The sequence below is a fragment of the Trachemys scripta genome, chromosome 23 (genome assembly GCF_013100865.1).
Source record: "Trachemys scripta elegans isolate TJP31775 chromosome 23, CAS_Tse_1.0, whole genome shotgun sequence".
In the NCBI taxonomy this organism is placed as follows: domain Eukaryota; kingdom Metazoa; phylum Chordata; order Testudines; family Emydidae; genus Trachemys; species Trachemys scripta.
In genome coordinates, this window is record NC_048320.1 from 8268932 (window position 1) to 8293101 (window position 24170).

Genomic DNA, 24170 nt, shown 5'->3' on the forward strand with positions numbered 1-24170 from the left:
GACTACACTTCCCAGCACGCTCTGCGGCCCCTGCAGACCCGTCCCTGCTCAGGGCTGCTGTTCTGAACAGGGCGGGCATGCGGCGCATGCGTGTTGGAGGCACGCCCTCTGGCGGCCAGCGGGTGCTCTGCCCGGGGAGCAGCCGCTTGCGCTGCAGCGTAAGTGGCGCCTGACTGCACCAGCAGGACAATAGCACTGGGCTGTGCGGGCCCGGGGCCAGGCCAGGCCCTCCAGTGCCTGGCTCCACGGGCCAATACTGTGATCCGCAAACACTCCCCGGGTTCGTCCCTGGGGGCACGGGCCGGGCAGCCGCTCCGGCCCCGCCAGTACCGCCCCGCGCGGCTGCTGCATGGCCCGGCGCCGCAGTGCCGCGCGCGGCGGCCGCCGGCTGCTGGCTCGGGAGCGCGCGGCCCGCGCACTCCGCCTGGCGGCTCTGCGGGGCCCCCTGGCTGCGGGCAGGCGGCGCGGGCGCAGTGCGCTCGGCGGCCGGCGGGGGCGCTGCGCATCCCCTCCCTCCCCCCCGCCCGGTGCATTCTCCGATTAAAGGGAGGGGGAGGGCAGAGAAGGAGCCTGGCCGCCATTTTCCGAGCAGCGCCGCCGCCGCTCTCACCCGGAGCGGGGGGGAAGCACCGCCGCGCTCGCTCCGCCGCCGCACCGCGGGCGGAGAGCGATACAGAGCGCCCGCCGGTCCGGCCCAGCGCCCGCGGACAGGCGAGGACCCGCAGCCGGCGGCTCCAGGGCGCTCCCCGAGCCGGGGGTGGGGGGGCAGCTTCTCCCCCCGCCCCAGCCCGGGCTGCAGCCGCCACCGCCGCTCTGCACCCGGGGAGGGCGAAAGAGAAGAGCCCCGTCCCCCGCCGCCGGGGAAGACCGAGCGGGCCCGAGCGGGGGGGGGAGCCGGGGCTGCAGCCGGGGCTGGCGGTGCTTGTGCCGGCTGCGGCTCCGCTTCTCCCCTCGGTCGGCGCTTGTTTGCAAACTGCGCCCATTTTGTGCGGGGCTGAATCCGCCCGGACTGTGCTCTCGGCTCCATCACGTGGTAGGTGCCGCTGCCGCCCCGCTCCCTCTCCCCTCCGCCCGCTGCCCTTTCTCCTTCCCTCCCTCCCTCCCGCTGCCCCTTTGTTACTGCAACTACCGCCGGCCCCGCGGAGCCAGGCAACTTTAAATGGCTCCTTCTCGCTCTGCGCTGCTCCCGCCGCGTGCATGGGAGGGGAAGAAAGGGGGGCTCGCTTCCACCTTCACCATCTGCGACCGCGGCTGCCTCGGTGCCCGGCGCCGCCGCCTCTGAACGTGTCTGATGTGGGTTTCTTCCAGTCCCGGCCTCAGCCCGAACTTCTCTGCCCGGCTGCTGGCTCCCGCCCTGCACCGCTCCCCGTGCCAGGCACGGCCGGGCTCGGGGCTCCTGGGAGTGTGTGTCGGGTAAAGTACTCGGGGTCACTAGCGGATCTCTCAGCCAGGCTCCTCCGGGGGAGGGGAGCATGTGTGGGAGGCAGGGTGGGGGAGAGCAGGGGCCTGACTTTGTTTTCGCTGCTGTGCTTGGTGCCTTCCTGGTGGAAGTGGCTGTATTTTGGTCTGCTCTGGCTGAGCCCTGCATGTTAAATCTCCCTCTGTAGGGATCTCTCCTTGTGCTAATGTCTCTGTGTATTTCGACTCCCTCCCCTAGTGCGTGTGGCTAGCAAAGTACTGCGGATCCATTGCGTGGAGGTGGCGGCGGCGGTGGGGAGGAGGTTGGTTTGATGGCGCCACTTTAAATTGAAATCTTGCACAAGGGCTGGAGCCTTTTGTGGCTTGTTTATAAACTTGAACGACCGCGTATGGAACGTTTCTAGCCCGCTTATTCGAATGCGGCGGACCCCAAAGTTCCAAAATCGAGTCCTGCATTGCCGCCCCCAGTTCCATTCACACTCCCCGCCCGTGTGTGTTGCCATCTCTGTCACGTGGCTGGCAGTCATTGTGGTGTGGTGTGGTGTGGTGTTGCTGCTTGTACGGTGTGTAACATTATATACTGGCTTTAATCTGAAGTCTGTCCTCTCAAAGAAGCCAACTCAAAGCTATCCCTTTGGAAGAGACCAAAGGTGATAGGGGTGTTTAAGATAAAAAGGAAAACAAAAAAATAAAACAAAAAAACGGAGTTTTCAAGTAAACAGAAGAAAGTTGCATAATCTCCACCTTGCATAATTTTGCATGAGGAGCTTGTCCCTTCACAATAACATTAGAGCCAAATGCACAATTAAGTATGAAAAGTAGTAGTGGGGTATGTGTGTAAACGTCTGTCACCCTCTCATGGTTTTAAATGCAGAAATTGATTTATTTATAAGAGCTTTGTGTACAGGCCTTCCCTTCTACCCATTTAGACCATACAGTGGTCTATTTTCTGACATGGATTTGATCAACTAAACTACAATAGTTGAAAGTTTGGGTTGCGTGTGTCGTTATTTTTAATTTTGGATTGGTGAAAATTCTTTTCATTCTTCTCTAAACAGTAGCATATAAGTGTATTCACATTTTTAAAGACTATTCTGTTCTTGACTCTCTTTGATAAGAGGTTTAGAGCATTTGTGGTGCTCGATTACAAAGAATTTGCTTAGCATTAGATTTGCTCTGGATCTTTTTAAAGGAACTTCTTTCTATCTTCCGTAACAAATTTGCCCATTCATGTTTCTACAAAAAATTAGGAAATAAAATAAATAGGTATATCTCCATATATTTTATTTATCTCATAGAACTGGAAGGGACCCCGTAAGGTCATCGAAATACTTTTTTTAAATTGGAGCATAGTCTCCCCTGCTAATAAAATCTATATACGTTTAAAATGTGGCCAGTTCGTTTATATAGGAGCTTATATACACCACTATTCTGAATGGCAAACAGAATTGTAATTTTCCATAAAACTGGCCATGGTACGTGAGGAATTGCTGTGTGTGTTTTGGATTTTTTTGTCTGACCACTACATTTTGAACAGTTTGGGCCATTTTCTTGCTAGCAGTTACATCACATCATGTGATGTGTGCTATGATGTGTATTTCTAAAAATAAGACTAGGTAAAAAGCCCATCCTCAGGGAAGTTAAAATGTGTTGTGAAATTGGGAAAGTACTTTAGTCATAACACTCTTTGACTAGTAGTAAGCTAACTTTTCTTTCTGGACAATCCAGTTGATATACTAGTATAATTTAAGCACACCCACTTCCCCTTCATACCCTGTAACTTTTTAAAATTCAGATTATCTGATTCCCGCCCCCCCCCTTCTGCATATAATTACTTCTTTAAAGATTTAAAAAAAACCCACCCACCATTGTTTTCAGAGGGGAATGTATAATGCCAGTTACCCATTGTGTATATTCTCCCCTTAAGCCCTCCCATACAACATGGGAAAGGTATTATGGGTAGTGACGATGCCTTGTAGACTCTTAACCACAAATTTATTAACTTAAATATAAAAGATGTTGACCTCTTGACTTTTTAATTTTTTTTAATTTTTAAGATGAGAATAGTTGCCTGACTTGATAGTGGGACCTCTTAAGGTAAACTACAAGCAAAGCCTAATTTGGGAGAAGGGGCTGGGGGAATTTATTTTCCTTAACTGTACCATCGCAGTGGGATCACTAAATCCATATTAGGCCCTGTCTACGCTGCAAACTAAGTCCCTATTACGGACTTAATTACAACGTAGTTAAAGGTGACCTGGAAAAGGGGGAAGGATGGAAGTCTTATGTTCTCTCATGCTTTTTTTATTATGTATAAAGAATGCCAAAAAGGGGTGAGAGAACTGTTTGTTGTTGTTGTGGTTTCTGTAACATTTTTTCAATACTAAATGCAAGCAAAGTCCACCCTGGAAGATTATGGTGGCCAGAGAATATCACAAAAGTTGAGTAGAAGCCGAACAATTTTTGTAAAGGAGAAGTGACTTTAATCACAGTTTTAAAACTGGGTTTGTTAACACACATAATTCCAACACCCAATGAACACTTTGGACAAAGCATGTCTTTGGAGTTTCAACACCTGATCCTTTCATTTAAGAGAACTGACAATACATATGCTTTGTGTTTTCCCCCAAGTAGTTCACCAGCGAAGCCAGGGAGGATCAGGCTTGATGGACTAATAAGGTAAATAAGAAATAAAAATATATTCAGGCATTCTTCATGCTTGCATCCTAAAGGCAGGTCGATAATGGAAGCCACATCAATGTTGCAGGGATTATGCCTCATACTTATATATATATATAATTTTGGAAGGTGTGCAAATTAAGTGTTTTGCTATCATGTACTTCAGTGCTGTCTTACCTCCCACACACTTTTTTTTTTTTTTTTTTTTTTTTTTTTTATTTATCAAATCCTGCGTGGCTATGTGATTGGGACAAGCTGTTGCATCAGCTGGGCCTTAGATGACAAACTATCATTAAGTTAACTTTTTTCTGGATATTAGGTAATGTGCTGGCTCAACCAAATAATACATAGAGTTTCTGTGTATGGTTCTTCATGTTCAGAGTTTTTGTAGTCTCATTAAAAAGTGTCTCAACACTTGGATGATCAGAATGGCAGGTGATCTGTGAAGTACAGTTTCCTTTGTTGTATTTTATAAATAACATTTCCTCAGTCATAAAGTCTTAAAATACATTGTGTATCTGGAATGCATATCCAAAAACTTTTATTAGAATTCTTCTCCTCCCCAAAAAGAAAATCTTCTCCAGACTCCTGTACTATTGTTCGGCTGTACGGTTAAGGATGTAATTTTGAACTGCTTTGTTATACAGTTAGGAAAAAGGCTTCCTGTCTCTTCTCAGTTGGACAAAGAGTTGCCACACATCAGGGTCCTGGTGATGCAGTTGCTTAGTGTATTATGCCATGAGTATATTCTCTTCAAGGTACATTCAAACTGAGACATTGGGGTAGGGGACAATGCAAATAGCTTACTGCAAAACTGTTCAGACTCCAAGAAGTGATGGAAAACATAAACTTCTCGTAACTTGTTCCTCGGCAAACTATAATTTAAGTTTAAGAATAAAAGCAGAAAATTAAATTAGAAGTTCTGATGGTTAAGGAGATCTAATACTAAAGAGTGGAGCTTGGGCACTGCTCTATGTGAATCCAAGATGAAAACATATTACTTTTTTACACGATCAAGAACAAACACAGAGATTGGGAAAAGAATAGCTGAAACAAATCTAAAGAGAGGAAAGGGTACTTATTACAGGTCTGTTCAGACCTGTTTGACCATATCTTTGACCAAGCTCCTCAGTTTAGACTTGTTGCTGCAGAATTACTTTTTTCTCTCTCCACCAGCTCTGCGAAGTGTTGAGAGTGGTGAAAAGTGTTTTGTTTAAAATAGCTTTATTGAAATCTGTTTCTTTACTGAAAGCTGATCCAGACTTTAGTCAAGCTAGTAGCATGAGGTCTGTTATGAACTCTGTACTAAGTTATACCAAACTTCATTGAGTCCCCTTCATAATTTTTATACCCTCTTATTGAGGCCTGCAGTGACATAGCGAAGCAATGAATATGAGTGGAAAAGTTCTGTTCAACTTTCTTTATTTCTCTGCCTTAGAAATGAAAAGTGACAAACCAGTTACCAGGTGGTAACTGTGGCTTGTCATTCACACACACTAGGTTCCTTTTATTAGAAGAAAGTGCTCAGCAGCCTAGCCTTGGAATTTACTCTGTTGTTGTTGGATGCTGTGATGGTGATCCCCCTGAATTGCTCTCTTCGGTGTGAGATCCTGAGCAGTTATTAAAGCTGACACCTATTGGCTGTCTGGCAGCAGTTTGCTAAATTAAAGCCTTTGGATCGTGATCAGGATAATGGGTGTACTGGATTATTGATTCATTATGGAATAAGACACTTAAATGCCCAAAGAGAGGTTGGATAGTTTAGTGGATTGAGCGTGGGGCTAGGAGCTTGTGTGTTCTAGTCTCTCTGCCACTAATTTTCCATGTGACATAGGGTAAGTGACTTCAACTGTTTCCTCACTGGTAAAATGATGAAAATATGCAACTCCCTCCCAGGAGTGTTAAGGTTTAGTTAGTTAATGTTTGTACAGCGCTTTGAAATGTAAAGCGGTCTATGACAGACACACATTTTGGCAAAATATTGAAAGTTAATGTTAATATTTTGACCCTAGCACTATCTCAAAAGAGCATGAGTTAAAGGAGGTGTTACTTTAACTGCAGTTATAGCATGTGTACAACAAATCTGAATATGTTAAAAAATTAAGACTTTTTGTTCCTACTTACCTTATCTAAGTCCTGAGTTCAAGACTTTTTCCTTGGCAAGTTGCCCAGAATATACCTAAAAGTACAGGAAAGCTCTGTGCATTGTGGGTTTGTGGTGGAGTTTTCTGTGGTAGGGGGAATGCCAATCTTTCCAGTTGTTTTGTAAATACAAGAAGAGCTGAGTTTTCAGATACTTCGTTTATACTTACAGCATTTTTTAAGACCATTCTGTTGCTTACACTTCGCTTTTCCGTTTGACTCTTGAATGCGGCTTTGCTCTGAAGAGTGATTCCCTCATCCCTTTTTAAAAGAAGGATAATGTTGGGGATTCCATATCAAAGACTTCATATCAAACTAGGTCACTTTGCAAGTAAAAGTTAATTCTTGTACATAACTGCCAGACTGCAAACTTCCTCTGGGAAGTGATAGTCAAGCTTGCTTTTTCCTTTTGTACGTCTTTTTGTCTGTAATTAACTTTGTGTAGACCAAATTATGCCATCAGTGACTCCTGTGCGAGCCCTGTTGAGTACAGAGGGGGGTAGACAGGTATGACAGATAATGCCATTTGAAGACCTGAGCTGCATAGGTGCCATTAAGAACATAATCTGTTTTTTAGGATTACTATTACTAGTGATGCTTGAGTAGGAAAGAGGCTAAGTTGACTTTCAGACTCAAGAGTTCATTTGCAGGCTTGACTCCTTTTATGTGTAAACTGAGTACGCACAGTCTCAAATCACTGAGGCCCCACAATCTAATTATTAGTCACTTCAGAGCAGAACCACTCTTTACTATGAGTGTTTTATAACCTTCCATGAAAGACTTAAATCTCAGCACTCATTAGAAGACACTGGTCCTTTAAATGTACATAAGGGATGTTGTATGCATATTATAAGTGTCTTTGGTTCATGCATAGATATCTACTTTTAATATCTTGACTGCCAAAAATCTTTGGGAGATCTGAGATTTTTAAAACGATAGCATTTTACAGCATGGCAAGCAGTTTGCCTATCATATGTGATGGTATAACTAGTCCATCCTGTGTGTTGTCCCATTGTTTTCTTAATTAAAGCTTTTTGAGAGTTATACTTGTAGGAAAGATGCTTCTAAATTGGTAATTATTTTCTTTCCCAATTACAGAATGTTGAAAGATGACAACATATTTTTTCCTCCTTTTTAGAAAATAACCCCCCCCCCCCCCCCCCCCAAAAAAAAAAAAAAAAAAGTATATCTAGGGTTCTGGACTGAGGGCTTGTTTTAGGAAAGAAGTCTTAGCATACAAGTTTTAAAGGCCTACTTCTAAGCCTTCGAGTTTGAGGCTTAGGTTGTATTCTTTCAGTCATTGGTTCGAATAGCTCTTCTATTCATACATTTGTAAAAATATTAAATATTGTCTTTAATCATGTACAGAGTGCAATCAACCTTATGTGTACCTATAATCTAGCCTACCCTTTTTTTTTTTTTCTGGATAAATTTGATATCACTTCTCACAATGGGTTTTTTCCCCTTCAGTATTAATATTTAAACATTGCCATAAGTATGGACTGCTGTAGACAAGTAAGACTGGTTTCTGCTCTGAGAAGCCTACAGTTAGTTTGGGCATAACATGGGCCCCTAAGAAGTTGAGAGGTAGAGGGGAAGCAAGAGATGTTTATGTAGCACATGAATGTGAGATTATTTGATTTTAATGTATGTTGCGCTCCTGTGCATGTAAACTTCTTAGTCTACAAATATTGCTAGGTTTAGGCTTTTGTTTGTGCATAGTGGAAATCTTGGCTTTCCATCACTGACTCCCATTCCCAAGTAAAGTAAGTGGATTTTGAAGAGTAAAGGAAGATTTCCTGGTGAAGAAGTTAGGGAGTAATATGGGAAAAGATGGAGGCACCTTGTGGAAGGAGGCCTCAGGCTGAGCATGAAGGCTAGTGAAGTTTGCATGTGGTTGGACAGAAGATGAGGCAAGGCAGGAAGAGGTGAACTTCTGCAAGTGAAGACCATGAGTTTAAAATTTTGATACAGGAGCTGCAAATCCATCCGAGGGCTTCTAGCATGACGATGGATGATATGGCAGGGAAGGAAGATGACTTTGGCAGCAGAGTGTTGGATAGATGGGAGAGGGATTGTAAGTCAAGATCAATTAAGCAAGTAGGAAGAGGTCGCAGTAGTCTGGATAGCAGGTTACCAAGATGTGGATCAGGGTCTTGATGAATTGGAATGGGCAGATTTTGGAAATGTATAGAGGAAGGACTTAAGGCATGTCTACACTTAAAACACACTTTAGTGAAGACACTACCTATGCGAACGGGAGGGGTTCTGTTGGTATAGATCAGTGGTTCTCAAACTTTGGTATTGGTGATCGCTTTCACAGAGCAAGTCTCTGAGTGCAACCCCCCCACCCCAATAAATTAAAACCCCTTTTAAAAAAAAATGTATTTAACACTATTATAAATGCTGGAGGCGAAGCATGGTTTGGGAGTGGAGGCTGACAGCTTGCGGGCCTTCCCATGTAATAACCTCATGACCCCTGAGGGGTCATGAACCCCTGGCATAGATACTCCTCCACCTCTTCCATCATCCTAGCACTGTCTACGCTGGGGATTAGGTCAGTTTAACTGTGTCACTTGGGGTGTGGATTTGTCACACCCCTAAGTAATGTAGTTATACCAACCTAATGTCCTAGTGTACACCAGGCCTTAGTGGGATCCTGGATATATCGGAGGGGGAGGGTAAAGGGAGGAGTTAAGTAGAGGAAGGAGTCAAAGACTTTACCAAGGTTATGAGTCTTGGTAGAAAATACCACTCTCGTCTCCATGATGAAGGGTGGGGAGGTGAATTTATTTCAGCTGTGTAGGATTTGAGGTTGTGGTGGATCATCTAGGAAGAGTTGTTTGTAAGATAGTTGCAGGATGGAGAGAGTGGTGATTCAAGTCATTAGAGCAGATCAGTAACCAAAAAAACCCAACTTCATTAACAGAGTTAAGGTTGCCCAGTGGTATCTTATGTCTTCTAGAACATTGAGCTCAGCTGAACACAAACTCTGAAACCCAGGAAACAAAGGGTATAATTTGAAGGGGGAACAAAAATGGTGGGGGGTATGGAAGTTTGGGGGAGCAGAGCTTGAAGCCCCGTATATTCCCCACTGCACAGCTATGACTCCCTTCTTTCCTCCTTCACTGCTCTAACCCCTTTCCCCCCCCCCCCCAGCTCTGCTGCTTTGAGAGAGAGGGTGAGGCTGCAGACCCTTCGCCACTGCTGGTAGCAGCATCGGTAAGGTGGGGGAGTTCTGGGGTCCTTACCCTTGTTTGGGGAGCAGTGGAGACATGGGGCAAAACTTCTGAAAAGAGCCTCTGCAGAATGCAGGCAGAGAGCAAGGAACATATTATCTGTCTGAAAATTGCCAAAGGTAAGGCTCAGATTCACAGAGCTTGAGTGCAACTCAGGTTCAATGACCACAGCATGTTGCTTTGAGCCTCCCAATTTTTATGACAAGAGATACCCACTTGGGCCTCAGCAGTAGTCTTACTGCATGTGCACATACTGCTCTTTTAGTCCAAGTTGTGCCAACTTGGAGTTACAAACTTTACCCTTAACTCTTTCAATATTGCTTCCCCAAAAGGTCAATGGCTGCAGTGCAATAACTTTAAAAAAAAAAGTGTCAAGGGGGAGAGCAGTTTGGGGACGATTAGAGCCATACATTGGAGCCCAGGTGTGTGCAAAACCTCCCCTAATGAACAGCTGACTTTTTAGGGGGACTCAGGAACTCCTGCTCAAACTTGGACCACTAACTTATGCCATATTGCCATGAGTCACAGCAAACTTCAAGATATTGAGTCACCATGTGAATTTTAGACCACTTAGTATAGACTCATAGGACTGGAAGGGACCGTGAAAGGGCATCTAGTCCAGTCCCCTGCACTCATGGCAGCAACTAGACCATTCCTGACAGGTGTTTGTCTAACCTGCTTTTAAAAAATCTCTAATGGTGGAGATTCTATAACCTCCCTAGGGAATTTATTCCAGTGCTTCACCACCCTGACAGGAAGCTTTTCCTAACATCCAACCTAAACCTCCCTTGCTGCAATTTAAGCCCACTGCTTCTTGTCCTATCCTCAGAAGTTAAGGAGAACAATTTTTCTCCTCCTCCTTGTAACAATGTTTTACGTACTTGAAAACTGTTATCATGTCCCCCCTCAGTCTTCTCTTCTCCAGACTAAAGATTGGAAAAAATGGGTTTGTTCCCTCATAGGTCATGTTTTCTAGACCTTTAATCATTTTTGTTGCTCTTCTCAAGACTCTCTCCAGTTTGTTCACATTGTTCCTGAAATGTGGCACACAGAACTGGGCACAGTACTCCAGTTGAGGCCTAATCAGCGCAGAGTAGAGCGGAAGAATTACTTCCCGTGTCTTGCTTACAACACTCCTGCTAATACATAATTAGTCAACTTTTAAACTGAAACTAAACCCTCAACCTTAACTATAGCAGAGCTGCTGCTATGATGTTGGTCATGGAGATGGTGTGGAGGAAATACTTGAGAGCTCTGAGATAATACGTACTGCTCTGTGTTGGGAGAAGTAGTTCACTAACTCTCTGTTGCTGTATCTTAACAATTACTGCTTTGATATACTGCAAAAGCTAAGCAGTATCTTCTGCTGACAGCACAAGGGCCATAAACAAAGTGGATGAAGATTGTTTTTAAAAATGAATTTGTTACTTAAAGGTTCTTTCAGTTGTCTATATAATACTAGTAATGTGACTCGGTGGCAGAGAAACCATGATATCTGCAACCTGGACTACTAAGAATTTTAAATGTGCCATCTATAGGCCAAAAAATTGGTCTTCTGAAGGAGAAAAGATAATCACAATGTATAGAGGTCTTGGCTTTTTTTTTTTTTTTTTTTTTTTTTTTATTTTTTTTAAATAGGCAAATTTGGGTCTTATCTAGTCTTTCCTGGAGGACTTGAACTATTAGGATTATGAATTGCAAATACGACAAGAGTATAACTTAAACATTTTGAGGAGAGGGACTTCTAGTCACTGTTTTACTATTTATTTATTTATTGCAGAGGAGGCGGGAATGTGAACATCTGAGAAAGTTAGGGAAAAAGATCCTTCGTATGTAAGTGCTTTCACCCCTTCAATTGAGGACAGAGCACCTACCTCTGTTTCTCCTCAGCCAGCAAGAACAAGGAAAAAGGGGTTTGATTTTCCAAAAGTCAAAGAAGCAGGAGCTCCACCCCTCTCTTAGGGCAAAACCACCTGTTTTTTTTTTTTTTTTTTTTTTCCTTGAAGGTCATCTTTAAGGAGGGAAATGTTGGCTGAAATGTTTGTTTCAGATCTATCACTAATAACTCCTATTAGCTATTGCCTTTGCTCATTGGAAATTTTGCAAAAGAATAATTGGATTAAAATAAAACTTTTGCAGATTACCTTTAAAAGAAATTGGAGGCCTCTTAAATTAGTGGAACGAAGAATGGAAAGTGTATTTATTGAACAAGGAGAATTTGGAAACATTTTGTAAATCTTAGTTCCATCCCTCTTCTTTCCATTCCTCCTGTAAAGCTGGGGGTAAACCTAGGGCATGTCTAAACAGATATGCGTTGGTTTAATTTGTGATATTTTTTTTTCTCAAATAGATTTAGTTAGAAATATGAGTGTTCACAGACTTATGTTAACTAGGTTTAGTTTGGTTTCGATTTAAGTTGATTAGGAATAGGTTTAAAATGCACAAAATCACTTTGTATTAAGACTAATTTAAGTGTCCATGCAGGTATTTACCCTTATTGAACTTAAACTGGTGCAAGTTTGTGTGTAGACAGAGCCTTGGATTTCCATGGTTAGGGCCCAGTTGTCGTCATTTCTTTCTTTTCTATTTTATTTTAAATTATCTCTGAAAGATGTTAAGTGTTTATGTAGGTTGATACCAAGATCAGGCTTTCAGATGCTGTAGTAATGGACCCAATTAGATTAGTGTACCTACCTTTTTAGAGAAAGTGAAAAGCAGAAGTGTGAGTGAATTTATTTGACAGCAGTGCTTATGAATAAACAGCTGATCTAAATATTCAAGTCTCATCAGTAAAGGCCTTGGTAGGGAATTTAATAGAAGCCTTCTGTAGTGAAGCTGCTTTTTCTATCCACAGCCCATCTTCACTACAAGTGGAGTGTTTGCTACAACTAGAATTGTAATCTGCACATTGAGTGCATTGAAAGCATTTGGCCCCTGTATGTAGGGAGTGAAATTATGTTTATTGAAATCTGTTGTTTAGTATGGGGTTAAGAACACAGCTGGGCATTGCCCACACATAGTGGATTGCACATTTTATTTAAAAAAAAGAAAAAAAAAAAAAGTAGGCTCTGTTCATTCTAGGTAAGCAAACTACACAAGAAACAAAATACTTAGCCCTGTATGCACAAACGGTCAAGGACTTTTTTATTCTAGGTGGATAGAGCAGTGGACTGGAACTCGGGGGGCCTGGGTTCTGGTCCCAGCTCTACCACTGGTCTGTTGGGTGACCTTGGGCAAGTTGCTTTCCTCGGTGATATTGACCTGCTATGTAAAGTGCTGTGAGATGTATTGATGGAAAGCACTGTATAAGAGCTAGGCATTCAATACAAATGGAGTTTAAAGTCCGTTTCGTTTAGGCTCTAGAGTTGGGCTCATCTTAAAGGAGAACCCCCTTCCTCCATCAATAGAAATATTTCTGATTTTTGTTTTCAATATTATTTGTAGCCATTTTGGTCCCAGGAGACTAGACACACCCTGTGGGTGAGGTAATAAAGTTTAACTCAAAAGCTAGTCTCTTCCACTAATAGAAGTTGGTCCAATGAAAAATATTACCTCTCACACCTTGTCTTTCTCTGTTTTTTCTCAGTTTACATGGAAAGGTTATTTTTAAGTGAATAAAACTTCCCAGCAGTTTGTATAATGTAAACACTGCAGCATACTTCTACTATATAGCAGAACTAGAAAGCAAATCAGAAACAGGTTATTAACAAAACTAATTTTAGCTCTAGATGAGTAAATCTAAAAAAGCATAAATGAGGGCAGAGGGAAAGCAAACTCCCCCCCCCCCCCCCCAAAAAAAAAAAAAAAAAGTAATCTTAATCTAAAATGAAATCAGTAACAGGTACAGACATCTGGGGTTTTTAAAATACTTTTAACATCATTATTCCTTGTCCATTATGGGTGGCTTCCATTGTGATTATAACATTAATTATTAATGTAAACTGATGTACAATTGAGGGATTGGTTTATCAGAGATAAATATTTTGATTTAGGATTGCTCTGAACTTTTCACTTTTGCTCTTAATGTTAAGTATTGAAATACAATACAAAAGCAGTGACGTGTTTATCTGCAGCATAACAATAGAAGACCCAGCAAAAGCTATAAAAGATCAACTAAATTGTTATAATAGTCCTGCGCTTTCAAAAATGTGTAATAGTGCTGACAAATCTTAATGATTAAGTAAATGGCTAGTTGATCAGAAACTTCTGTCAGACTTAGGAAAAACTGCAAGATCATTAAGTAAAATGTCATCAGTCACTCTTCTGTTAACTCATATTTTCTCGTGAGTTGAATGTTGTTACACTGTTAGTGATTTTATTACTGAGTGGGGAAGTACTCTATTAAGGTGGGTAGAGATGAAACTCATACGGCAAGAACTTAGGAAAGGGAGAGACCAAGTAAACAGCTGGTTTCAGTGTGCATCCTGTGTTGGGGGGGAGGGGGGGGACTTCAGACAGCCTAAACTACTGTTAGTATTTTTGTTTAAATCTTGAATTTGGAAAACCGCTAGTTCCCAAGTGGATGAAACCTGAAAGGATCTAACTTTCCAAGGTTTCCAAGAAAGCCACTGGGGTTGTTTTGCTAGATAGGAATGTATTTTTCTACCCACTGGGAGTCAGTGTGGGTGGAGACTTATTCCACCCAAAGCCATGTCCACCTATGCTAGCAAATTTAAGCAGTAATTTACCACTGATGCAGCCTCATTAGTAGAAGTCATGGTGGAAGCTATAGTGTAGACATAGCACAAACAATCTGTATGTATGGTCGGAGGAGTATATAAGGCAGTTAACTTGTTTAGGGTGAGAGGAGGATGTTTCCATACTCTGCATGGAGAAAATCCCACCCACAGAGCTCTGAGGAATTTAAAAGTAATATTGTCTTGTGGTTAAGGCACTGGACTGGGACTTGGGAGATGTGGATTCAATTCTCAACTCTGCCACAGACTTCCTGTGTGATCTTGGGGGCAAGTTACTTAACCTTTGTGCCTTAGTTAAAGTGTAAAATTGAGAATACTTGTCTGTTTACACTGTAAACTCTTTGGGCCAGCATGCTCTCTTACTGTGTGTATATAATGCCTAGCATTGTGGGGAATCTCTAGGTGCTAGGATAATAATTTGGAATTTCAGAAGTATACTGAACACGAATAGAATATTTTTAAAAAGTGCTCAATGTTGACCTAACTTTTCTCTCCCTGAAATCAATAGTTTCGTTATTGATTTGAATAGCAACAAAGTTAGGCAAACATGGAGAGCTACAGAATGCTCAACGGGGGGAGAGATGAAAGTTCTAGAAAACAAAAGCTTGGCCTTGTAACTTCTCCTGAAGTCTGGTATTGTCTCAGTTTTGCAGATGTGGAAACTGAGGCACTGGACGAAAGTGACTTGCCAGAAAGTTCTCCTTGAAAATTGGTGTTTCAGAACCAGCACCGGGACGTCCGTTTTTCTGATTGCTAGTTTTGTCTTCAGTCCACTAGACCATGTTTGCTTCTGTTATGTTGCAATGTTGCAGACCATGGGCCCAGGTCTGTGTCTCAGATGGCTCGTCAGCATTTTGTTTACTATTTATCTGATTCATTGACTTTGCTTTCTTTTTTTTAGGCTGTCCTCAGGCGAGGCAGTAAGAGGCAGTGGAGCTGGCCTCGGCACTGGGAGAGGCTGGAATTCCTGTCTCTCTGTGCTGAATGGCTGCGATGGCGCCCGCTCTCACTGACGCAGCAGCTGAAGCTCACCACATCCGGTTCAAACTGGCTCCCCCATCCTCCACCTTGTCACCTGGCAGTGCCGAGAACAACGGCAACGCCAACAACATCCTTCTCACTGCCAACGGCACCAAAAGGAAAGCCATTGCTGCAGAGGATCCCAGTGTAGATTTCCGTAATAACCCTACCAAGGAGGAGCTGGGCAAGCTGCAGCCACTGGTGGCCTCTTATCTCTGCTCGGATGTAACATCTGTTCCTTCAAAAGACCCTTTGAAGCTACAAGGAGTCTTCAACAAGCAGACAGTTCTTAAACCTCACCCTCTCTTATCTCAGTCCTTCTTGAAAACAAGCGATCTGTTGGGGAGACAGCCAGTGTTGGAGTTTTCTTTGGAAAATCTGAAAAACATGAATACTAGTGGTCAGCCACCTCTTCCACAAGCACCTGTGAATGGCTTGGCCAAGAAATTGGCTAAAAGTACCAATTCAGACCATGAAAACTCCAGTTCACTTAATGGCGGGAAGCGTGCTCCCCTCTCAGCCACCCTCCAGGGTGTTGACTCTAACACTGCAGGGGGTTCTGAATCAGGGGACTTGAAGACGGGTTTGACCAATTGCACTCTTCCACACAGAAGCCTTGATGCTGAGCGCACATCTCCATTTAGCAATAATAGCACTGCAAACAATTTGTCGCTTAATTCTGCAGCGCAGCAGCGGGTGATTGAAGGAAGCAGTGGAGAGAATAGACTATCTGGTGTAGATGCACATTCTGATTTTGGGAGCGGCAAGACAGAGGAGCAGAAGTCTCCTCTGTCGGCTAGTCTCTTCAGTGCCATGGACTCCGATTTGAGGACAAGGGCAGTGTTACGGCGGCAGGCAGACATTGAGAACCGTGCTCGCAGGCTGCAGAAACGCCTGCAGGTGGTGCAGGCCAAGCAGGTAGAGAGACACATCCAGCAACAGCTAGGTGGCTTCTTGGAGGAGACTCTGAGCAAACTGCCAAACTTGGACTCTCTGAGGCATCGGAGCCAGCTGATGCTCACCCGCAAGGCAGAAGCGGCCTTGAGGAAAGCTGCAAGTGAAACAAGTACGTCGGAAGGACTAAGCAGCTTCTTGAAGAACGACTCTATTTCAGAGGAACTGGAGAGGTTTACAGCCAGTGGGATGGCCAATTTGAGATCCAGTGAGCAAGCATTTGATTCGGATGTCACCGAGAGCAGCTCAGGAGGGGAATCTGACATTGAGGAGGAGGAACTGACCAAAGCAGAACCAGAACAGCATCATGTACCACTGTGAGTAATGCTGAAACTTTGCCTAATTCTGTTTGGGGTGGGGTAGGGCGAGAAGGGATAAAAAGGTGCATCATCTTTGATTTAAGACAATTTCATAGAAGGAAGAGGCAGTATTAGTGTGCGTGAAGTTTGGCTTGCTTGAACTGCATAATCCTGTCTTAATTATTGCAGGGATTGTCGTTTATAATATATTTCTGTAATGTGCAACTGTATGTACAGTATTATGACATATGACAGTGGTTCTCAACCAGGGGCACACGTACCACTGGAGGTATGCCAAGATCTTGCAGGGGGTACATCAGCTCATCTAGATATTAGCCTGATTTTACAAAAGGCTACATGAAAAGCACTAGCAAAGCTAGTATTAACTAAAACTTCATACAGACAATGACTTATTTATATTGTTCTATATACTGTCAGTGTTTCTCAACCTGGGGGCTATGATTTATTTTACAAGTATATGGTAAAAATGAGAAAGTAAGCAATTTTTCAGTAATAGTGTGCTGTGACACTTCTCTTGTATTTTTGTCTGATTTTGTAAGCAAGTTTTTAAGTGAGGTGAAACTTGCGGTATGCAAGACAAATCGGCATCCTGAAAGGGGTACGGTAGTCTGGGAAGGTTGAGAACTACTGACATTTGGTATCTAAATGAAGGTCTCTTCATGAAGTTAGGGAACTAGGACTAATTAAGGCATCTAGAATGTCCATACTTCAAATCCAGTACTGCAGTCTGTGTAATTTTTTTGTCTAAAATTGCTCTTGGGTTGGATCTGCCCCTTCAAACTGAATTGTTCTACTGTGGCAATGGAGATCTCGCTCTTCACATTCTTAGCCAGTAGTGTGTAAAAGATGGCCAGGATGATGTATTTATGTATCTGACATAGCATATTCAGGTTCTGCAGAGTGTGTGTGTGTGTGTGTGTGTGTGTGTGTGATAAAGGAAAGCATTTAGCCCTGAAAATATAATGTGAAAAGTATAAACTGCATTGTTGTAGACAGCCTGAAACAATAGCTCTGAACTCCACCTGTTCCGTGTTAATCTCATTGGCTGTCAACATGTTGTAAGGCTGTATAGTTAATGTGGACGTTAACTGTAGTCATTGTTGGCAATTTAAGCAGATGGGAGGGATTGGGAACTGATGAAGAAAAAATCGGGTGGGACAGGGAAGGAGTACAGAAGGAGGAGACAGTAGGGGCAAAGTAGTGCTTTTTCCTAAAGGTTAACATTTTCCCACTCAAGTGATTGCTGAATGTAACAATAAGGTACTAACCAGGTAATGAAGGCTATATTGTAACCTGGTCTCTGTGCATACTTTTTACTGACCTCAATAAGAACAGCCATACTGGGTCAGACCAAAGGTCTATCTAGCCCAGTGTCCTGTCTTCCGACAGTGGCCAATGCCACGTGCCCCAGAGGGAATGAACAGAACAGGGAATCAAGAATTGATCCATCCTCAGTCGCCCATTCCCAGCTTCTGGCAAACACAGGCTTAGGGACACTATCCCTGCCCATCATGGCTAATAGCCATTGATGGACCTACCCTCCATGAATTTATATAGTTCTTTTTTTAACCCTGTTAGTCTTGACCTTCACAACATCCTTTGGCAAAGAGTTTCACAGGTTGACTGTGCGAAGAAATACGTCCTTTTGTTTGTTTTTAAAACCTGCTGCCTATTATGCTCATTTGGTGACCCCTGGTTCTTGTGTTATGAGAAGGAGTAAATTACACTTCCTTATTTACTTTCTCCATGCCCATCATGATTTTATAGACCTCTATAATATCCCCCTTTAGTCATCTCTTTGCCAAGCTGAAAAGTCCCAGTCTTACTAATCTCTCCTCACACGGAAGCCATTCCATACCACTAATAATTTTTGTTGCCCTTTTCTGTACCTTTTCCAAGTCCAATATATCTTTTTTTGAGATGGGGTGACCACATCTGCATGGAGTTTTCAAGATGTGGGTGTACCAGGGATTTATATAGAGGCAATATATTTTCTGTCTTATTATCTAACCCATTCTTAAAGATTTCCAACATTCTGTTTGCTTTTTTGACTGCCGCTGCACGTTGAGTGGATGTTTTCAGAGAACTATCCACAATGACTCCAAGATCTTTCTTGAGTGGTAACAGCTAATTTAGACCCCATCATTTTATATGTATAGGTGGGATTGTTTCCAGTATGCATTACTTTGCATTTATCAACATTGAATTTCATCTGCCATTTTGTTGCCCAGTCACCCAGTTTTGAGAGATCCTTTCGTAGCACTTCGCTGTCTGCTTGGGACTTAAATATCTTGAGTAGTTTTGTATCATCTGCAAATTTTGCCACCTCATTGTTTACCCCCTTTTCCAGATTTTTTATGAATATGTTGAATAGGACTAGTCCTAGTACAGACCCCTGGGGACACCACCATTTACCTCTCTCCATTCTGAAAACTGACCATTTATTCTTACCCTTGGTTTCCTATCTTTTAACCAGTTGCCAATCCATGAGAGGCCCTTCCTTCTTCTCCCATGACAACTTACTTTGCTTAACCGTTGGTGAGGGACCTTGTCAAAGGCTTTCTGAAAACTTAGGTACGCTATATCGACTGGATTCCCCCTTGTCCATATGCTTGTTGACCCCCTCAAAGAATTCTCATAGATTGGTGAGGGATGATTTCCTTTTACAAAAACCATGTTAACTCTTCCCCAACAAATTATGTTCATCTGTGTGTCTGACAGTTTTGTTCTTTACTATAGTTTCAACCAGTTTGCCCGGTACTGAAGTCCGACTTAATGGCCTATAATTGCCAGGATCACCTCTGGAGCCCTTTTTAAAAATTAGCATCCCAGGTCAGGGAAAGTGTGGGCCCCTTACTCAATAGGGGAGGCAACCTAGTGACAGAAGATGTGGAAAAAGCTAATGTACTCAATGCTTGGTTTTTTTTTTTTTTTTTTTGCCTTTGTCTTCACGAACAAGGTCAGCTCCCAGACTACTGCACTGGGCAGCACAGTATGGGGAGGAGGTGACTAGTCCTCTGTGGAGAAGGAAGTAGTTCAGGACTATTTAGAAAAGCTGGACGAGCACAAGTCTATGGGGCTGGATGCACTGCATCTGAGGGTGCTAAAGGTGTTGGTGGATATGATTGCAGAGTCATTGGCCATTATCTTTTAAAAACTCATGGCGATCGGGGGGAGGTCCCAGATGACTGGGAAAAGGCTAATGTAGTGCCCATCTTTGAAAAAGGGAAGGAGGAGGATCTGAGGTACTACAGGCCAGTCAGCCTCACCTCAGTCCCTGGAAAAATCATGGAGCAGGTCCTCAAGGAATCAATTTTGAAGCACTTTGAGGAGAGAAGAGTGATCAGGAACAGTCAGCATGGATTTACCAAGGGCAAGTCATGCCTGACTAACCTAATTGCCTTCTATGATGAAATAACTCCCTCTGTGGATGAGGGGAAGACAGTGGACGTATTCTTCCTTGACTTTAGCAAAGCTTTTGATACGGTCTCCCACCGTATTCTTGCCAGCAAGTTGAAGTATAGGCTGGATGAATGGACTATAAGGTGGATAGAAAGCTGGCTAGATCATCAGGCTCAACGGGTAGTGATCAATGCCTCCATGTCTAGTTGGAAGCCAGTAGTAAGCGGAGTGCCCCAAGGTTCAGTTCTGGGGCCGGTTTTGTTCAATATCTTCATTAATGATCTGGAGGATGGCATGAATTGCACCATCAGCAAGTTTGCAGATGACCTTAAACTGGGAGGAGTGGTAGATAGGGTAGAGTGGGACCTAGACATATTAGAGGGTTGGGCCAAAAGAAATTTGAGGTTCAGCAAGAACAAGTGCAGAGTCCTGCACTTAGGACGGAAGAATCCCATGCACTGCTACAGACTAGGGACCGAGTGGCTAGGCAGTAGTTCTGCAGAAAAGGACCTAGGGGATACAGTGGATGAGAAGCTGGATGAGAGTCAACAGTGTGCCTTTGTTGCCAAGAAGGCTATCTGTATTTTGGGCTGTATAAGCAGGAGCATTGCCAGCAGATCGAGGGACGTGATCATTCCCCTCTATTCAGCATTGGTGAGGCCTCATCTGGAGTACGGTGTCCAGTTTTGGGCCCAACACTACAAGAAGGATGTGGAAAAATCAGAAAGAGTCAAGCGGAGGGCAACAAAAATGATTAGGGGGCTGGAGCATATGATTTATGAGGAGAGGCTGAGGGAACTGGGATTATTTAGTCTGCAGAAGAGAAGAATGAGGGGGGATTTGATAGCTGCTTCCAACAACCTGAAAGGGGGTTCCAAAGAGGATGGCTCTAGATTGTTCTCAGTGGTAGCAGATGACAGAATGAGGAGTAATGATCTCAAATTGCAGTGAGAGAGGTTTAGGTTGGATATTAGGAAAAACTTTTTCACTAGGAGGGTGGTGAAGCACTGGAATGGGTTACTTAGGGAGGTGGTGGAATCGCCTTCCTTAGAGGTTTTTGAGGCCCAGCTTGGCTGGCTGGGATGATTTAGTTGGGGATTGGCTCTGCTTTGAGCAAGGGGTTGGACTAGATGACCTCCTGAGGTCCCTTCCAACCTTAATATTCTATGATTAGGTGTCCTCCAGTCATTTGGTACACAAGATACAGTTAGTAGTTCTGCAATTTCCTTCAGAACTCCTGGGTGAATATCATCTGGTCCTGATGTCTTATTACTGTTTAGTTTATCAGTTTGTTCCGAAACCTCCTCTAATGACACCTCAGTCTACCACTGTTCTCAGATTTGTTATGTAAAAAGAATGGTTCAGGTTTGGGAATTTCCCTCTCATCCTCAGCTGTGAAGACCAATGCAAAGAATTCATTTAGTTTCTCCTCATTGGCCTTATCGTCCTTTGAGTGCTCCTTTAGCATCTCGATTGTTCAGTGGCCCCACTGGTTGTTTAGCAGACTTCCTGTTTCTAATGTACTTAAAAAACAACAAAAAAATTTTTTTGAGTCTTTGGCTAGCTGTTCTTCGGATTCTTTTTTGGCCTTCCTAATTCTATTTTTACACTTCATCTGTCAGAGTTTATGCTCCTTTCTGTTTTTCCTCACTAGGATTTAACTTCCATTTTTTTTAAAGGATGCCTTTTTGCTTCTCACTGCTTCTTTTACTTTGTTTAGCTACGGTGGCACTTTTTTGCTTCTTTTACTATATTTTTTTAATTTGGGGTATACATTTAAGTTGAGCCTCTATTATGGTGTCTTTAAAAAGTTTCCATGCAGCTTGCAGAGATTTCACTTTTGGTACCTTTTAATTTCTGTTTAACTAACTTTCTCATTTTTGTGTCGTCCCCCTTTCTGAAATTAAATGCTACAGTATTGGACAGGGGTGTTTAAATTTAATTATATTATGGTCATTGTTACCAAGCAGTCTAGCTATATTCACCTTTTGGACTACATCCTATGCTACATTTAGGACTAAATCAAGAATTGCTTCTCTTGTGGGTTCCAGGACTAGCAGCTCCAAGAAGCAGTCATTTAAGGTGTCAAGAACCTTTCTCTGCATCCCATCCTTGCATCCCTTCCTGAGGTGACATGTACCCAGTCAATATGGGGATAGTTGGAAACCCCTCATTATTGAGGTTTTTTATTTTTATAGCCTCGCTAATATTCCTGAGCATTTCACAGTCCCTGTCACCCTCCTGGTCAGGTGGTCAGTAATCTATCCCCTACTGCTATATTCTTATTATTCGAGCATGGAATTACTGTCCATTGAGATTTTTATGGTAGAGTTTGGTTCACTTAAGATTTTTGGTTCATTTGATTCTATGCTTTCTTTCACATATAGTGCCACTCCCCAATCAGCACGACCTGTTCTGTCCCTCCGATATATTTTTTACACTGGTATTACTGTGGCCCATTGATATCTTCGTTCCACCAAGTTTCTGTGATGCCTATTATATCGATATCCTCATTTAATACGAGGCACTCTAGTTCACCCATCTTAGTATTTAGACTTCTAGCATTGGTATATAAGCACTTTAAAAACCTGACACTTTTTTTTAGCTGTCTGCCCTTACATGATGTAATTGGATGAAACTCTTTTTTTCATTTGACTGTTTCTCATTAGATCTTACCATTATTTTATCATTTTCCATTCTCTTCTCTTTACTAGGACATAGAGAATCTCCATTAATAGATCCTCCCCTAAGGAATGCCTCTGTCCGAACCACATGCTCCTCCGCACCTGTCGGCTTTCCCTAGCCCTTAGTTTGAAAACTGCTCTGTGACCTTTTTAATTTTAAGTGCCAGCAATCTGGTTCCATTTTGGTTTAGGTGGAGCCCATCCTTCCTGTATAGGCTTCCCTTTTCCCCAGAGTTTCCCTGGTTCCTAATAAATCTAAACCACTCCTCCCTACACCATCGTCTCATCCACGCATTGAGACCCTGCAGTTCTGCCTGTCTAACTGGCCCTGCATGTGGAACTGGAAGCATTTCAGAGAATGTTACCATGGAGATCCTGGACTTCAGTCTCTTACCTAGCAGCCTAAATTTGGCCTCCAGGACCTCTCTCCTATCCTTCCATATGTCATTGGTACCTACCTATACCATGACCACCGGCTTATCCCTAGCAATACACATAAGTCTATCCAGATGTCTCAAGGGATCCGCAGCTTTCGTACCAGGCAGGCAAGTCACCATGCGGTTCTCCCAGTCATCGCAAACCCAGCTATCTATGTTTCTAATGATCAAATCCCCCATAATGATTACCTGTCTCTTCCTAATAACTGGAGTTTCCTTCCCCAGAGAGGTATCCTCCATGCAAGAGGATACCACAACATCATCTGGAAGGAGGGTCCCAACTATGAGATCGTTTCCCTCTGCTCCGGTTGGATGTTCTCCTTCCCTGAGACTTTCATCCTCAACAGCACAAAGGCTGTCAGACGGGGGTTGGGGGAGGAGATGGGACAGTTCTACTGTGTCCGGGAAAGTCTCATCTGTGTACCTCTCTATCTCCTTTAGCTCCTCCCAGTTCAGCCACTCTGGTCTTCAAAGCCCATACACACTCTCTGAGGGGCAGGAGCGCCTTGCACCGAATGCACGTGTATGATTACCTGCTCACAGGGGAGGTAATCGTACATGCTGCATTTGGGCGCAATAAACGTGATAGCCCCCACTCTGTTGCTGGACTTCTGCCTGCATTCCTTCTTACTCCTGCAGCTCATTCCTTTGTAGATGTTTTGTTTTTATCGGGGTGTTTTTGACTTTAAGTTTAAAGAATGTTAAGTGTATCTAGCTCCCCCTCTAAACTGCCTCACAAAGCTCCCCTGTTAGCCGCTCCTATTTACTAGCACCTTTGGTTGCTTAGGAGTTGGCTTTTTAAAGCCCTGGTCTTCCTCAGTAGCCCCGCCCCCTGGTTAAGAAGTTACTTTTGGATTGAAGGACCTATAAAGTCCTAATTTATACCCCCAGTCCATGGATCATAATTAAAAATGGAGATTGGTCTCCACAGAATGATTTTGACACTCAGGAATCAAGCAGCCATTTGACTGGAAAACACCAGTACTTTAAAGGTTAAAATATATTCTTGGTACATCTTGATTGCCCTAATGTGTGGGAGTGTTAATTGCACCAGTTCCACAGTGGACTCCTCTGAAACCTCTGAGCGTGGTGTAAATACAGCTCCCTCAATTACTCTGTCCATGGTAAAGATCAGTGACTGGTAAAATATTATGCTCAAAAGTACCACCAAATTCTT

The 24170-nt window shown here is 43.2% G+C and overlaps 1 protein-coding gene across 5 annotated transcripts in view; it reads left to right on the forward strand.

Moving 5' to 3' along the window:
- Positions 1–24170, forward strand: part of KANSL1 (KAT8 regulatory NSL complex subunit 1) — a 174882-nt gene that overhangs the window by 17644 nt on the left and 133068 nt on the right. For 3 of the 5 annotated variants that reach the window (XM_034755768.1, XM_034755769.1, XM_034755772.1), the window contains one exon: positions 15078–16467. In XM_034755768.1, the coding sequence (XP_034611659.1) occupies positions 15161–16467 (1307 nt within the window). In that variant the 5' untranslated portion in view covers positions 15078–15160. Of the gene's footprint in view, positions 1–563; positions 1034–1130; positions 1414–15077; positions 16468–24170 lie in introns of those variants that run through there. The other 2 variants (XM_034755770.1, XM_034755771.1) reach the window with 2 other exon arrangements.